Here is a 16,956-nt window from a genome sequence, read left to right on the forward strand (position 1 = left end):
CCCTCGCTCAGGAAGGAAGGAAGCCTGAGAGCATACTAAAGAGTTAAGCCCCAGCTGATAGCCATCAGCCTCAAGTAACACATCATTGGCTGGCAGCAGTAGCTGGGAGGAACCAGCCACACATATAAAGTCAGAGCACCCTAGCGAGGGAGCCTGCTCCACGAGCTAGAGGGAGCCCCAGCTGACAAAGCGTCAAGGCGAGTTAAGCAGCAGAGCGAGTTCGGCAGCAGGGCGAGGAGGCCAGGGCCCCCCACTCTGCCCATCTGTTCCCTGACCTCAACTAAACCGCAGTCTCCAACCCATTGACGTAATAAACCTTAAACAAAACTATGCAGGTAAGAAGCCAGCAGGGGTGTGGGGGCTTTCCAGTGTTCTGCACCGCCTGCAGCATGTACGACTATCTGCCTGTTGGACAGAAGTCGTGGGTGTGCTCTCGGTGCAATGAGCTCCTGGCTCTCCGGGAACAACTTCATTTCCTTGAGGCCAAGGTGGCGGACCTGGAAAAGCTGAGAGAGGCAGAGAGGTGTGTGGAGGAGGCCTTCAGGGACGTTATAGCTGTGTCCCACTCCAACGATGATAGCTCTCCTGCTATCATGGAGAACAATGGTCTCGGGGAAGGAGAGCATCCAGCTGAGGAAGAGGGAAACGATCGCTTAGAAGGGACCCATTCCTTGGGGGATGAGCAGCTATCCTCTCGTGCCGAGGATATATCTCCAGGGGGTGGAGGGATCCTTGTAGTGGGTGATTCGATCATTAGGAACATAGACAGTGGGGTGTGTGATGGGCGTGTAGACCGCAAGGTGTTTTGCCTGCCTGGTGCGAAGGTTGCGGATATCGCCCGTCGTTTAGATAGTTTGGTAGACAGTGGTGGGAAGGAGTCAGTGGTCGTGGTGCACGTTGGCACCAACGACATGGGGAAATGCAGCCGTGAGGTCCTGGAAGCAAAATTTAGGTTGCTAGGTAGGATGCTGAAAGCCAGGACCTCCAAGGTGGCTTTCTCTGAAATGCTACCAGTTCCACGCGCAGGACCAGCCAGACAGGCCCAGCTTCGCAGTCTCAATGCGTGGATGAGACGATGGTGTCGGGTGGAAGGGTTCGGATTTGTTAGGCACTGGGGAACATTTTGGGACAAGCCGGGCCTGTACAAAAGGGACGGGCTCCACTTGAACCAGAATGGAACCAGACTGCTGGCACTTAAAATTAAAAAGGTAGCAGAGCAGCTTTTAAACTGACTGAGGGGGGAAACCCGACAGGAGCTGAGAAAGGTCCGGTTCGGAATAAACCTCCCCCCTGGGATAAAAACCAAAGAAATGATGAAATTTTAAAAGGGGTAGGCCTAGAAGTAGGCATTGTGAGAGCAGGGGCACAAGATATAAATTCAGAAGAGCAAAATTACCACAGGCCTAACCACAAGTGCCAAAGACACTTGAAGAGAGACACTGCTTACAAGTGCCTGTATGCTAATGCTAGGAGCCTCCGAACCAAGATGGGAGAACTGGAGTGCTTGGTCTTAGAGAAGAGCATTGATATAGTGAGCATAACGGAGACCTGCTGGAATGGAGAAAACCAGTGGGATACGGTTATCCCTGGATATAAACTATATTGGAAGGACAGGGAAGGACGTATTGGTGGCGGAGTTGCTCTATACGTGAAAGAAGGCATTGAATCCAGCAAGCTCGAAACCCCAAAAGAGGCAGACTCCTCCACAGAATCGTTGTGGGTGGTGATACCGTGCCCCAGGAGGGACTTAATACTGGGAACGATCTATCGTCCCCCTGATCAAAATGCTCAGGGAGACCTTGAGATGAGATATGAAATTGAGGAAGCATCCAAACTAGGAAATGTGGTAGTAATGGGTGACTTCAACTACCCGGACATAGACTGGCTGCATATGTGTTCCAGTCATGACAAAGAAGCAAAGTTTCTAGATATTCTAAATGACTATTCCCTAGACCAGTTGGTCATGGAACCGACCAGAGGGACGGCAACCCTGGACTTAATCCTCAGTGGGGACCGGGACCTGGTGCGAGATGTAAGTGTTGTTGAACCGATTGGGAGCAGTGACCACAGTGCTATTAAATTAAACATACATGTAACTGGCCAATTGCCAAGAAAATCCAACACGGTCACATTAGACTTCAAAAGAGGAAACTTCACAAAAATGAGGGGATTGGTAAAACGAAAGCTGAAAAACAAAGTCCAGAGGGTCACATCACTCGAAAATGCTTGGAAGTTGTTTAAAAACACTATATTAGAAGCTCAACTGGAATGCATACCGCAGATCAGAAAAGGTACCGCCAGGGCCAAGAAGATGCCAGCATGGTTAACGAGCAAAGTCAAGGAAGCTCTTAGAGGCAAAAAGTCTTCCTTCAGAAAATGGAAGTCTTGTCCGAATGAAGAAAATAAAAAAGAACACAAACTCTGGCAAAAGAAATGCAAGAAGACAATAAGGGATGCTAAAAAAGAATTTGAGGAGCACATTGCTAAGAACATAAAAACCAACAACAAAAAATTCTATAAATACATTCAAAGCAGGAGACCATCTAGGGAGACAATTGGACCCTTGGATGATAAGGGAGTCAAAGGTGTACTAAAGAACGATAAGGAGATTGCAGAGAAGCTAAATGAATTCTTTGCATCTGTCTTCACAGTGGAAGATATAGGGCAGATCCCTGAACCTGAACTAACATTTGCAGGAAGGAATTCTGAGGAACTAAGACAAATAGTGGTAACGAGAGAGGAAGTTCTAAGCTTAATGGACAATATAAAAACTGACAAATCACCGGGCCCGGATGGCATCCACCCGACAGTTCTCAAAGAACTCAAATGTGAAATTGCTGATCTGCTAACTAAAATATGTAACTTGTCCCTCGGGTCCTCCTCCGTGCCTGAGGACTGGAAAGTGGCAAATGTAATGCCAATCTTCAAAAAGGGATCCAGAGGGGATCCCGGAAATTACAGGCCAGTTAGCTTAACTTCTGTCCCTGGAAAACTGGTAGAAAGTATGATTAAAGCTAGATTAACTAAGCACATAGAAGAACAAGCCTTGCTGAAGCAGAGCCAGCATGGCTTCTGCAAGGGAAAGTCCTGTCTCAGTAACCTATTAGAATTCTTTGAGAGTGTCAACAAGCATATAGATAGAGGTGATCCAGTGGACATAGTGTACTTAGACTTTCAAAAAGCGTTTGACAAGGTACCTCACCAAAGGCTTCTGAGGAAGCTTAGCAGTCATGGAATAAGAGGAGAGGTCCTCTTGTGGATAAGGAATTGGTTAAGAAGCAGAAAGCAGAGAGTAGGAATAAACGGACAGTTCTCCCAATGGAGGGCTGTAGAAAGTGGAGTCCCTCAAGGATCGGTATTGGGACCTGTACTTTTCAACTTGTTCATTAATGACCTAGAATTAGGAGTGAGCAGTGAAGTGGCCAAGTTTGCTGACGACTCTAAATTGTTCAGGGTTGTTAAAACAAAAAGGGATTGCGAAGAGGTCCAAAAAGACCTCTCCAAACTGAGTGAATGGGCGGAAAAATGGCAAATGCAATTCAATATAAACAAGTGTAAAATTATGCATATTGGAGCAAAAAATCTGAATTTCACATATACCCTCATGGGGTCTGAACTGGCGGTGACCGACCAGGAGAGAGACCTCGGGGTTGTAGTGGACAGCACGATGAAAATGTCGACCCAGTGTGCGGCAACTGTGAAAAAGGCAAATTCCATGCTAGCAATAATTAGGAAAGGTATTGAAAATAAAACAGCCGATATCATCATGCCGTTGTATAAATCTATAGTGCGGCCGCATTTGGAATACTGTGTACAGTTCTGGTCGCCTCATCTCAAAAAGGATATTATAGAGTTGGAAAAGGTTCAGAAGAGGGCAACCAGAATGATCAAGGGGATGGAGCGACTCCCTTACGAGGAAAGGTTGCAGCATTTGGGGCTTTTTAGTTTAGAGAAAAGGCGGGTCAGAGGAGACATGATAGAAGTGTATAAAATTATGCATGGCATTGAGAAAGTGGATAGAGAAAAGTTCTTCTCCCTCTCTCATAATACTAGAACTCGTGGACATTCAAAGAAGCTGAATGTTGGAAGATTCAGGACAGACAAAAGGAAGTACTTCTTTACTCAGCGCATAGTTAAACTATGGAATTTGCTCCCACAAGATGCAGTAATGGCCACCAGCTTGGATGGCTTTAAAAGAAGATTAGACAAATTCATGGAGGACAGGGCTATCGATGGCTACTAGCCATGATGGCTGTGCTCTGCCACCCTAGTCAGAGGCAGCATGCTTCTGAAAACCAGTTGCCGGAAGCCTCAGGAGGGGAGAGTGTTCTTGCACTCGGGTCCTGCTTGCGGGCTTCCCCCAGGCACCTGGTTGGCCACTGTGAGAACAGGATGCTGGACTAGATGGGCCACTGGCCTGATCCAGCAGGCTCTTCTTATGTTCTTATGTTCTTATTGAGTTCAGTGGGATTTACTCCTGTGCAGTCATGGCTAGGATAGGTAAAACTGACCGAGGGGGAGGGGGAGTAGAGGAAAGGAGTAAGGGGAGAGCAGAAGGAGGGGGAGGGGGAAGGAAGAGATTGGAAGGGAAGGGGGGAGGGGTGAAGGAAGGGGGAGGGAAGGGGCAAAATGGGGGTGATATGGAGGAGGAGGGGAGGGCAGGTTTGATCATTTGCATGCTTTTTGCGTTCAGTGGAATTTACTTCTGTGCAATCATGCTTGAAAAATGGAAATAGATTAGGACTTAGGGTGACCCTGTGATTACAATTTTCATGGTAAGCAGTATTCAGAGGTGGTTTGCCATTGCCTTCCTCTGAGGCTGAGGGGCAGTGACTGGCCCAAGATCACCCAGTGAGCTTCATGGCTATGTGGGGATTTGAACCCTGGTCTCCCAGGTCATAGTCCAACACTCTTAGGACAGGTGAAACTGACCTGGGGGAGGGGCAGAGAGGGGAAGAGCAGGGCAGGAATGGGAGGGGGAGGGAGGAATGGGGAGGGGGAGGGAGGAATGGGGAGGGAAGGGGGAGGAGATTGGATGAGTGGGCACTGGGCAGAGGGGAAGTCCCTTTCCTTTCCAAAAGGAAAACATTGTGAACAATATCATTCTTTTTCAGCATTTCCCCCACCTTTTTATTCTACAGCAGGCACATGTAGCCTCCCACCCAAATTTAAACCAAAGCTGTCCCTAGCCACATCCACACCAGATCTTTATTTCACTTGAGACAGTCATGGCTTCTCCCAAATATTTCTGGGAAGTGTAGTTAATGCTGAGAGTTGCTAGGAGATACCCCGTTCCCCTCACAGAGCTTCAGTCAGAGCAACTGACTGTTAAACCAGTCTGGCCACTGGAGCTCTGTCAGGGAAATAAGAGTCTCCTGACAGTACTCTTCACAAACTACACTTCCCAGGATTCTTTGGGGGAAGCCATGACTGTCTCAAGTGAAATAAATGACTGGCATGGGTGTGGCCCCCTGATTAGGCAACCCAAGCAGCTGTGAGTCTGGCTTTTAGAATACTGACAGTCGGTTCTTACTGAGCATGCCTGATGTTATAATTGACTTCAATGCTAAATTTCTTAAATTAATTAAAAATCAGCCAGGCATTTTTTAAACTTTTAAACTGCAGAAGATGAAGTTCAGAGTATGAGGCAAGGTCAGTAATAGGATTATAGGTACTCTGGGAACATGGCTGATTTTTAATTAATTTCAACATATTATGAGAACTCTGACAGAAAAAAGTCCAAAAGGGGTCTGATTTCTCTCTCTCTTTTTTACACTTTGAACTCTCGATTTTCTCTGATTGTTTTGTGTATCGTCATGAAAATGCAGAGGGTTGTTAAGCAAGCATTTCTGAGTTCAGGACTATAAATTTGGCAAGGTTTTATTTTGAAATGAGTTTATGGGAAGGATCACAATGCCATGGGGGTATTTTCAATTTAACGTTGCGGAGTGCGAAAAATCCATGCTGACTATAGTATATAGCTACACTTGTGGCTGTATAATACAATCCACAGATATAAATGATGTCAGTGAAATTTTCTGGGTGGGTTTGAGAACTCCACTTTTAAATGCTTATAGGAATCAGCCCCTGGATTTGAAGCAAGGTTTTAGGTATGGCACATTTTAGGGTGCAAACTCAATACTTTCCATACATTACACCTTAAATTGGAAAAATTAAAACAGGAAAAGATGGCATCAGCCATCTTGATGACATCATAAAAAGCTTAAGCAACCAGCCAGAATGGGCTATCACATGAAAATACAATCCAAAGACATACACCTTTGAAAAAATCATAACAACATTTTGCCACCTTACACAGGGGTGGAGTCATCCAGGGTCTCAGGGGTCTAAGACTCCTTACTTTCTTGGGAGCAGGGTTGCAGCCATGTCCCTATATATGACCCAATTTGAATGAAAGGGGGCCATGTTGGCCACTGAGAAGAACATTCTAACATGCTTCCTTGTCCTTTCCTGCTGATTGAAGCCAATCAGAGTGATAGAAGGTGAGTCAGTCTCTGAGAAGATTCTTCTCAGTAGCTAACACACTCTCCTTTTATGCTGATTGGCTCTTAGGGACATCTGCTATTGTGGGAGAAAGTGACTGCAGGAAGGACTGAGGAGCGTGGTGATGATGATGGAGAACAAGCAAGCGAGTGAGGGGTTCAGCTGTGAGGGGGCGTGGCATGAATATGATGAAAGGACCTTGCACTTCTGAATTTGCCATTACATTAATGACCTTACATGTTAGCATTTATTTATTATTAGAGTTACATGATACTGATATGCCAGTTTACAGCTTGTGGCCCATAGACTTTCTTGTCTACAAACTGAGAATTGAGACATATTTATTTGGTACTAAATATTTGTGTTGGGATTGTACTGTAAATGACTGCAACATAGTATTTCAGCAATAAAACATAAAGAAGAGAAACAGAGAGAAGCACTTCAGGTGAAAACGTCACCCACTTTTTAGATGTTCTGAAAGTCTATTCAAACTGGTTTGGTAATGCTTTCATCATTTTCACTTCAACAATAGTAACTTCTATCATGCTGTGCTCCCAGGGCATTAAGCCTCAACCGCCCAACTCCCTATCTTTTCCTACCTAACAGAAACAGTGAGAGTAGCTTCATCTAAGCTTTCTGGACTACTGTCCTGTGACAGAAGAACTTCGCAGAAAAATGTCTTGCTTGCATTCCACTCCCATGCAATGAATCTCTTAATTCAGCTTTACAAAACCTCTTTTTTATGTTTTCATAGAATCATAGAATAGTAGAATTGGAAGGGGCCTATAAGGCCATCAAGTGCAACCCCCTGCTCAATGCAGGAATCCAAATCAAAGCATTCCCGACAGATGCCTATCCAGTTGCCTCACAGGATTTTGTTTCCAGTCATCCTTGTTGCCCTCCTCTGAACCTGTTCCAGTTTGTCTGCATCCTTCTTGAAGTGTGGAAACCAGATGTAGTCTGATGCAGTACTCAAGATGAGGCCTAACCAGTGCTGAATAGAGCGGAACTAATACTTCACGCTATTTGGAAACTATACTTCTGTTAATGCAGCTTAAAATAGCATTTGCCTTTTTTGCAGCCACATTGCACTCTTGGCTCATATTCAGCTTGTGATCAACGACAATTCCAAGATCCTTCTCACATGTTGTATTGTGGAGCCAAGTATCTCCCATCTTATAACTGTATTTGGTTTCTTTTTCCTAGGTGTAGAACTTTGCATTTATCCCTGTTGAATTTCATTCTGTTGTCTTCAGCCCAATGCCCCAGCCTATCAAGGTCCCTTTGAATTTTGTTTCTGTCTTCCATGGTATTAGCTGTGTCCTCCAATTTTGTATCATCTGCAAATTTGATAAGCATGCTTTGTACCTCCTCATCCAAGTTGGTAATAAAAATGTTGAAGAGCACTGGGCCCAGAACCGAGCCCTGTGGTACCCCACTTGTTACTTCTGCCCAGTTTGAGAAGGAACCATTGATAAGCATTCTTTGATTACAATTCTGGAGCCAACTGTAGATCGACCTGATAGTTGTTCCATCTAGCCCACATTTAGCTAGCTTGCTAATCAGAATATCATTTTGAAGTACTTAAATTCATTCTTAATTATCTAAACTGCTTTAGTGATGTTGACCACTTGTTTTGTCATCCTAGAGATGCTGGCTCTCTCTCTCCCTGCCATTAGTCATGAAGTTACATAGCAGTGCATTCTGTCATAGTGACCTTTCCAAAGGTTTCCAGCATCTGTTTGAAAGTATGCACGAGACGCTCTCTATCAGGTGACTTTCTGCATCCAGGTTACTGCAAGCAATTTGCAGTATGCTTATAAATCAGTAGCATCTAATTCACTCTGGTGGACAGAGATTAGTCTAGAAATCTTCTGAGATGTTTCCTGCTTGTTGAATTTTTCCAAAGACCAGTTTATTGGAAGAAAAACTTCAAAAGGGGGGATGCTTACATATTTATGACATCTGTATGCCACCATAAAGTTCTCTGGGCAGTTTACAATTAAAAAACATTTTAAAAAAAGGGCTGAAATACAAAATAAGACATAAAACCAGTTTTCAAAAAGAAGAAAAAGCTATATAAATATGACAAGTCTGAACTCACCCCCCCAAAGTTAAAAAAGATTTAAAAAACAGAGGGGCAGGCTACCTCAGTTATTTAAAAATCAAGGACAAAAAAAAAGTCTTTGTCTAGTGCCAAAAAGACCACAAAGATTAAAATAAAATATGAACTCAGTAATTAATATTCCCACTAAAATTTGCCCTGTTAACATGAGAAGAGCTTTGAGGTTTTCAGTGCAATTCCCTAAACATTTCTGCAGAGAGATGGTACCTATGCATGCATTCTGCATCAGCTGCAGCTTCTAGACCATCTTCAAGGGCATCCCATGTAGAGCTCATTGCAATAGTCTAAATAAGTGGCTATCAGGGCATGTACAATTGTACTCAGCTATCCAGATCCAGGAAGGGCTATAGCTTGCAAACCTACTAAAGCTTCTCCTGTAGAGCAGGCTATCCACACAAATCCCACATCCGCCAACCGCCCATCCACAGGTCTCCATCTTGTTGCCCATGAGCCTCACATTTTGGCCATTACGACCTTTGGCAAGCTTTGGATTCCTGTAGGTGGGAAATAGATGATTATAATGCATAACTCTGTGCCTTCTATATATGTCCTCATCACATTTTCATCCATGACCCCTAATTTGGCAGTAGCTAGAACTCTACCATTGTCCTTTACAGTCAGTCTTTTATAAATGCCACATGAAACTAAATGGCTAAGTCAGTCAAACACGTTCATTTTTCAATTAAAGATGAGTATACAATGACCATCCACTGCTACTCAATCAGCAATCTTTCTGCTTTACCTTATCTTAAATAATTTTCCAAACACTTGTTTGCACTATTAATTACTCCCCATTTCCCAGATGCTGAGAAGTCCAGGGAAAAGCATACAGGGTTTTAGTTTGACGGAGAGAAAAATAGGCACTCCCATAACTGACCACAGCCAAGCCACTAACCTTGCATTGGGTTCCTACAAAGAGGTCCTCCACCCCAAGGCACTCCATCTTCAGATAGCTCACAGCTCTAACCTTTCCCTTTGCTTTTCTGATCCTCTCTTCATTCAAATGACATAACTGCCTTAGGCTGCGAGAGGTCAGTGCAGAGACAGCATAGTTAAATGCATGCTCTCAGTTGATCAAGTTGTATGGTTACAGTGACATATAGTCACTTAAGTCACCATCACAACACATATATTTTCAATTAACTCACATGATTGGCTTCAACAGACTGAGGAAAAGAGGGAGGGAGCTATTTGTGTTTCATGGAATTCAGGGAGGGACAGGGGTGTGACACATTTTTTAAAACACCTGTTCATCTACTTCAGCCAGGAGGCACTGTCAGTTGTGAGCTGTATCACTCCTACACCACTTCAAGCCACTGGATTATATGCAGCAGATACCACGATGGGGGCAAATTCAAGTTCACCTGAGGTAAGGACAACTCGCAAACTAAGCAATGCAGTGTGAATTTGTGAAAAGCCAGCTTCAAAGCTCATTGTGGCTACGTTCAAATGTTGATAGATTGTGTTGGAGCAATTTGACAAATCCATAGAATGAGTTGCGTTTTGTCTCTGACATTTTAGAGACACTATGTGTTGCTTTTTATCCCTGTTGTACATAAAGCCAGAGAGTGAGACACAAATCCTACAGACAAATAAACAAACAGCCCTAGCAGGAGAATTGTGAAGTATTCATGCATTTGGGTGTCTGTAGATGTGGAACTTGTAACAATATTAATTGATTATTTTAAATCTATATTTCTTCTTTGTTTAGGGCTTAGCCAAAGTTCGAGAACAGACAAGACCGGTATGTATGGAAGAGGGAAATGTCTTTAGATTCTACTCAGTGCTGAACAAAAAGTGTGGTATACAGAGTGTCAGAGGAGTGGTTGTTAGGACATATATAAGATCAAAGCCTGCCATAATAGTGTTCATATTACCACCTCAGGATTTTAATTGCAAAGAATATACTTTATGAAATCCTTATTGTTATCTTGGACCATCAGTTCTCATTATTTCTATCATTATGTGCCCATGCCCAAAGGGTTCTTTCTTTGTTTTTAGGAACTGCTCCAATTTTAAAGCCTTCCTTCTTTTTCTCTTTCTAAACTTGTTTCAAAGATCCTTTACACTAGGGATGGGGAACCTGTGGCCCTCCGGATGTTGTTGGACCCATACTCCCTTTAGCCCTAGGCTGCATGGTCAATGGTCAGGAATGATGGGAGGCTGTGGTCCAGCAACGTTTGGAGGGCCACAGGTTTCTCTCCCCTGTTTTTCATAAAGGATGCTTCCACATGAACATTGCTGTGAGTCTATCCACAATACTGCAAACTCCTATGATGCTGGAATAGGGCTCTAAAATTAAGCACTTTAGCTCTATTAATACCAACAGGTTCAGTATGCACTTACCTTCTCTGCTAACAGTGGGAGTTAGAAGTGCTTCATATGGGCTGGGGTATTTTTCTTAGTATAAATAGCAGCTGAGTGTTGTGAGAAATAAATTTGTTTATTTTTATTTATTTAATTAAAATACAAGTACAAATAAATCCAACTAAGATGGTATAAAACAATGTCAAACTATCAAAAGAACAGTAAAATCTCCAAACAATTCATAGATTCCTAGCCGAACAAAAACATCTTTGCCAGCCTCAGTGACCAGGGAAGAACACATACAGCCTTTTTGTGGGTGTGTATTCTACAACTCTGGAGCCACGATAGAAAAGGCCCTCTTCCGGTAGATGACAGTCTTGTCTACCCTAGAGGATGGTACCAGGAGCAGAACCTCATTGGTTGATTTTAAAACCCATGTGGGGTCATACAGTAGAAGGCACTTCCTAGAATACTTAGGGATCCAACCACGTAGGGCTTCAAAGGTCAAATTCAGGTCCTTGTATTGGGCTTGGAAATGAACTGGTAACCAGGCATGGAAATGAACTGATAACTTTGTGCTCTTTGTAGATGGCAAAACTCAGAATGTTTATTGAGCCCCTAACAGGCTGCTGTACATGGCTGTGTGATGTATCACAAGGTGTACACGGCTACCATATACATATGTATTTTGGGGCTTATTTGCTCTGTGTCTAACAAATTTGCACAGGAAGAGAAGCATGTTACTTAACATGGTATCAAGGCACTGTTAAGTGCAAGGTGGAGATAGCTAGGTTCAAAAGCCTACTCTTGGATAAACACAAGATTAAGTTGCAAAAAAGGTATAGTTTAAGACCATTTCTTGGGGTTACAGTTAGTGATGGGTGCTGCCCCATGCTCACATTGGAATGGTTGCAAAATAAACCATGCTTCTTCTAAAAAACCTGAGAACTACATGAAATCTGAGCTAGTTCAAATCAAAACCAGCGAAAAGTTTGAAGATTCACCTCTCTTTTTTTGGTGAACATTAGGTGAACATTGGCTTGCAAAGAGGATTAGACGAATTCATGCAGGATAAGGCTATCAGTGGCTACTAGCCATGATGGCTGTGCTCTGCCCCCATAGTCAGAGGCAGTACACTTCTGAAAACCAGTTGCCGGAAGCTGAAGGAGGGAGAGTGCTCTTGCACTCAGGCCCTGCTTGTGGGTTCCAGTGGGCATCTGGCTGGCAACTGTGAGAACAGGATGCTGGACTAGATGGGCCACTGGCCTGATCCAGCAGGGTTTTGTTATGTTCTTATGAGCCCCTGAGACTTCATAATTCTGAGCTTCAGGAACATCCCTATTTACTGTTTTATTAACCAGAGATATGTAGGCACTTCTGACAAATAATCATGGCATCTGAAGCATCAAGAAAGGAGTGCCTTCCCTCTCTCCCATAAATGGCACCCCTGTGAAGTATGCTCCTTTGTTATTCTTTCTTCCCTGAGCCAGATTTTTAAGCTGCTTCAAACACCTATCATTCTGACAACCTCTGTGGTTATTTTATCTAGGCTGCTTCTTAATTAGTGATCTATACAGTGCCAATTCTCTTGATTTATGGGAGAAAAGAAAGGTGAAAGAAACAGCAAAAATGAAGGGAGACCAGAAGATCAATCAGTACAGGGTTATCTGCTCTGTAAAGGGCAAAGGCATAGTCTTTGCATGGGCCTATGATACTCTAGGTGTTGAGCATGATACAAATCTAACCTAATTGGGGGTTGCTGCCTGCCTAGGTTTTTGTAAGGGTGACTCGTGTTTTGGCTTCCCTAAAGCTTTGGGAATAGAACCCCCAGACACTTTTGATGTGATGACAGGATACTTTATACTGGACAGTATATATGCCAGATTGGGGTTGATGGAAGTTGTAGTTCAAAATATGTGGAGGGCACCTAGTTGGCAAAAATTGCTCTACACATTAAATTAAAAGTCAAGGCTCTATAGGGAGTGCAAATGACATAATTGCCTATTCCTCAGTAAAGTTACAAATGCTTCTGATAGAAAGTGTTTTGTACCTGCTGTATGTGGTTGACGGGGTGACATTGTATACAGTGAGGTCAGAGAAAAATAAAATGCAGAAAGTGTAGGTGGTGATAATTAAGTTATCAACCATGGCCGTTTACAACATTAACAATTATACTCCCATCAAGATGTTCAGTGCTATCACCTGTGGCTGTAATTTGGACAAAGACGGTCATTGTTGTACTTACCATCATCCACCATCATCATGTTCATAGAATCATAGAATAGGAGAGTTGGAAGGGGCCTATAAGGCCATCAAGTCCAACCACCTGCTCAATGCAGGAATCCAAATCAAAGCACTCCCGTCAGATGACTGTCCAGCTGCCTCTTGAATGCCTCCAGTGTTGGAGAGCCCACTACCTCTCTAGTAATTGGTTCCATTGTCGTATGGCTCTAACAGTCAGGAAGCTTTTCCTGATGTCCAGTCGAAATCTGGCTTCTTGCAACTTGAGCCCATTATTCCATGTCCTGCACTCTGGGATGATCGAGAAGAGATCCCAGCCCTCCTCTGTGTGGCAACCTTCCATATACTTAAAGAGTGCTATCATATCTACCCTCAGTCTTCTCTTCTCCAGGCTAAACATGCCCAGTTCATATTGCAAGTATTAACTGGCTTATCAGTGCCAATTTTTGTGAATGGCCACTGTGAGGGAGCAATCCAAACTGAAGATCTGCCAAGCTGAGTGGAGTTTGGGATACATGGATCTTCTGCTGAGCTGGTTCATCCCAGCTCAGCTGGAGATATGCTGGGGTAAGTCCTCCAGCCTGGCTTACTTACTCAGCTGGGGTAAGTCCCGAAAAAGGGACATAGTGGGGACAGGGCTGGTGGACACTTACCCCTGTTCCAAACTCCGTTCATCTTGGTCATGTGACCTAGAAACCCAGTGGAGGTTACAGTGGAAGAAAGGTTGGGTAAGTCAAACTCTTATTGTAAAGGCTTGTTGGGCCAGCTCAGCTGGCAGTACCCTGCTCCTGAACAGAATCTGGAATAGGGGTAAATTACATTGGCATAATTTATCCTGGTGTAAATTACACTGGCTTCCTATAGTTTGAATTGCTCTGCCAGTAATGTAACTTATCACCATCTGAACTTGCTGCCTTTTATTTTCCTCTGACCTCACTTTTCACAATCCCCCCTCCCCAGGCATGGGTGGAATTCAGTGTTAGTCCTATGCAGAGTAGGCCCACTGAAGTTAACAGACGTCTCTAACATAGTTTAATGAACATTGTTTAATTTTAGTGGGTTTACTCTCAGTAGTACTTAATTGAATACAACCCGATACCTGCAACTCAGGATGACACTTCCTCCATCTGATGAAGTGGACTCTGGTCCATGAAAACTTAGATCAAAATAAATTTGTTAGCTGGACTTTATAGTGCTTTATGTTAGCTGGATCACACCCAGTGTTTGTGTGCCCCCATGTAAACACTCCTGTGTGGGTACAGATGGCATAAAAGGACTCATCATTTTCCTCTTTATTTTATTTATTTTTATGTGCATATCCTGCTTTCCAAACACAAACTCCAAAAGTAAAATTTATATGTCCCCGAACCCCCAAATAAATGATCCACAGGGATGAACTCGGTATCAAGTTTGGAAATACAGAATTTCTTTCTCATCCCTGGCTGGGGCTGGAAGGAGTTGAAATCCAACAACATCTGGAGTCTTGCAGGAGCCGTTGGAAATGCCTCAGTTCACAGCAAGCAAAAGTAGAGTTCGGCTGAGGGATGTATTGCTTTCTTGTCTACCTCCCATTTCCCCAGTGCTCTCACAGGAACACAGGAAGGTCCCTTATACTCAGTCAGACCCATTGGTCCATCTAGCTCAATATTATCTACACTGACTGGCAGCAGCTCTCCATGGTTTCAGACAGGGTTCTCTCCCTACCCTACTCTACCTGGAGATGCCAGGGATTGAACCTGAGGCCTGCACACAAAGCAGATGCTCTGCCACTGAACTATGGCTCTTCTCCCTTTCCTGTTCTGCTTCCTTCTACTCCTTGTGAGAGCAACACCCTCAGCTTTATTCTTGATTGGCTGGACCAGCACTGGAAGCCAGTCATCCTTCCCACACATTTCATATTAGAGATATTCACCCATAAACAGTGCAGTAAAACGTGGGAGCTATGGCTGATTCATAGGTGATTTCCACATTGATACCTTTTCCCCTCAAATTAGTCATGGTGTGGCAATTCGGTTTTGTAATATCAGCATGGTATCAGAGGATATGAAACATCATCATATTATGTCATCCCAGTTTCCTAATATTTCTAGCATGCATGTGCTGTGGAGCTAATGTACATTGCCACACTGATTATTGTGTGGCAAGTTCATCAATTTAAAATTTAACCCATAGCAGCAGAGACTGGGCAACTGGGGCGGGCTTGTGATTAATTCAGTAAAGACTTCTGAGCATACCTAAGTCACAATGACGTCAGTCAGGTTCAAGAACTCCTCTGTGGCTTAACTATGCTTACATTTCTTTGGTTTGTTTCATTATGTTTTAGCACTTGCCCGGGGAAGCTTACCACTTGTCATAACAGCTGGCCTCACTTGCATACACTGATGGGATTATTGTTTTACTCTAATATGTCTGTGTCCATGACCATACTTAGCATGTAGGCTGGAGCCAGAGTCCGCTGTGGCAGTAGCAGAGCCAGGATGATTTCCAGAGCTGGAAGCCCAATGAACTCAAAGGAGAGATGCTAATCCAGCAAAAGCTCAGAGGAGACTGCAAGACTTATACAGCTACTTACTCCTCTACCTGGTCTTCTGCTGGGTCATTGCTTGCAGCTGTGTCTTCTCCCTCTCTTGAGTAGACCCCCGTTTTGAGTAGATGCTGGTGAGAGAGCAGTCTGGCAACCAAATGGAAGCTCTTCAGGGCTTCCCATTCGGTCCACTGCCACCTTCACTCCTGAGCCCTAGGGGATGAAGGGGGAGAATCAGGGATCAAGGCAAGGCTTGGGATGGGCTTGAAAAGGCCTAGGGGAAATATCCTTGAGGTGATTGTTCAGGTTGCCATGGGACTACTGCAGGTTCCTCCAGGTCTTTGGTTGGAGTCAGGTTCTTCACCAGGCCCCAAGCATCGTCCCCCAAAGAGGTGTCTCTGGGGCTGGGGTTCCCAAACTGTGGTCTGTGGACCACTAGTGGTCCATGAGCTTCATTCAGGTGGTCTATGGCATGTCTGCAAAAATACAAGCAAACATCACCTAGCACAGTGCATTACAATTGCTACAACAAGCAGCAAAATCATTAAGACCCTTAGCCATTTTCAAGTGGTCTGTGAGGAAAAAGGTTTGGGGACTACTGTTGTAGGGTCTGTGCTGGACTGGGTCCTGATGTAATTGTGGGCTTGCAGCTACCAATGCAATAATTGTTTTAATGGCATAGTGACCAAGAACTAAACATCACTGGACTGATCTGGTGGGGGCATTCCACGTGCCCATCACACTTTGCATTAATGTGAGCACTGCACATGGGAAAGAGGAGACCCCCCCCCTGCATGCAATAACCAGGGTTGAATGGTGGCATCCTTTGCTGGATTAGGGCTATGCATATATTGCCAAGGAGATGGTGACACTCTTGACAACAATGAAAAACTTTCTGTAGGTTTGACTGAAGCACATCCTACCTTCCAACTTTTACATGACTGTTTTCAGAACAGAGACTTCTGACAATTCTATTTCCCATGTTCAGTTGCATGCATGACCCTTATTGCTGCATATGAAGACCTGTAACTGAAGACACAGTAGCATGTGCTAGCTCTAAGAGTAAGGTATCTAGTGACGTTCAAGCCCCCTCCCTCAAGCTTGGCCCCCAAACCATTTGGACTTTTCACCAAACTCTTAAAAACCCTCACGGGATTTTTGAGAATTTGATTAAAATGCTTGAAAAGCCAAAATGGGTAAAGTGTGATTTTTGCTACCTTCCCAGTTGGGGGGATGGGAAGCCTCACCTTGGGGA

At 44.0% G+C, this 16,956-nt stretch overlaps 1 protein-coding gene across 3 annotated transcripts in view; it reads left to right on the forward strand.

The window, feature by feature from the left end:
- Positions 1–9,884: 9,884 nt before the first annotated feature.
- The window catches only part of LOC133377363 (cytosolic phospholipase A2 epsilon-like), a 56,681-nt gene continuing 49,609 nt past the window's right edge, over positions 9,885–16,956 (forward strand). For all 3 annotated transcript variants that reach the window (XM_061611321.1, XM_061611322.1, XM_061611323.1), the window contains exons 1-2: positions 9,885–9,998; positions 10,341–10,373. In XM_061611321.1, the coding sequence (XP_061467305.1) occupies positions 9,972–9,998; positions 10,341–10,373 (60 nt within the window). In that variant the 5' untranslated portion in view covers positions 9,885–9,971. The remainder of the gene's footprint in view (positions 9,999–10,340; positions 10,374–16,956) is intronic.

This window comes from Rhineura floridana, chromosome 2, assembly GCF_030035675.1.
Source record: "Rhineura floridana isolate rRhiFlo1 chromosome 2, rRhiFlo1.hap2, whole genome shotgun sequence".
Lineage (NCBI taxonomy): Eukaryota > Metazoa > Chordata > Lepidosauria > Squamata > Rhineuridae > Rhineura > Rhineura floridana.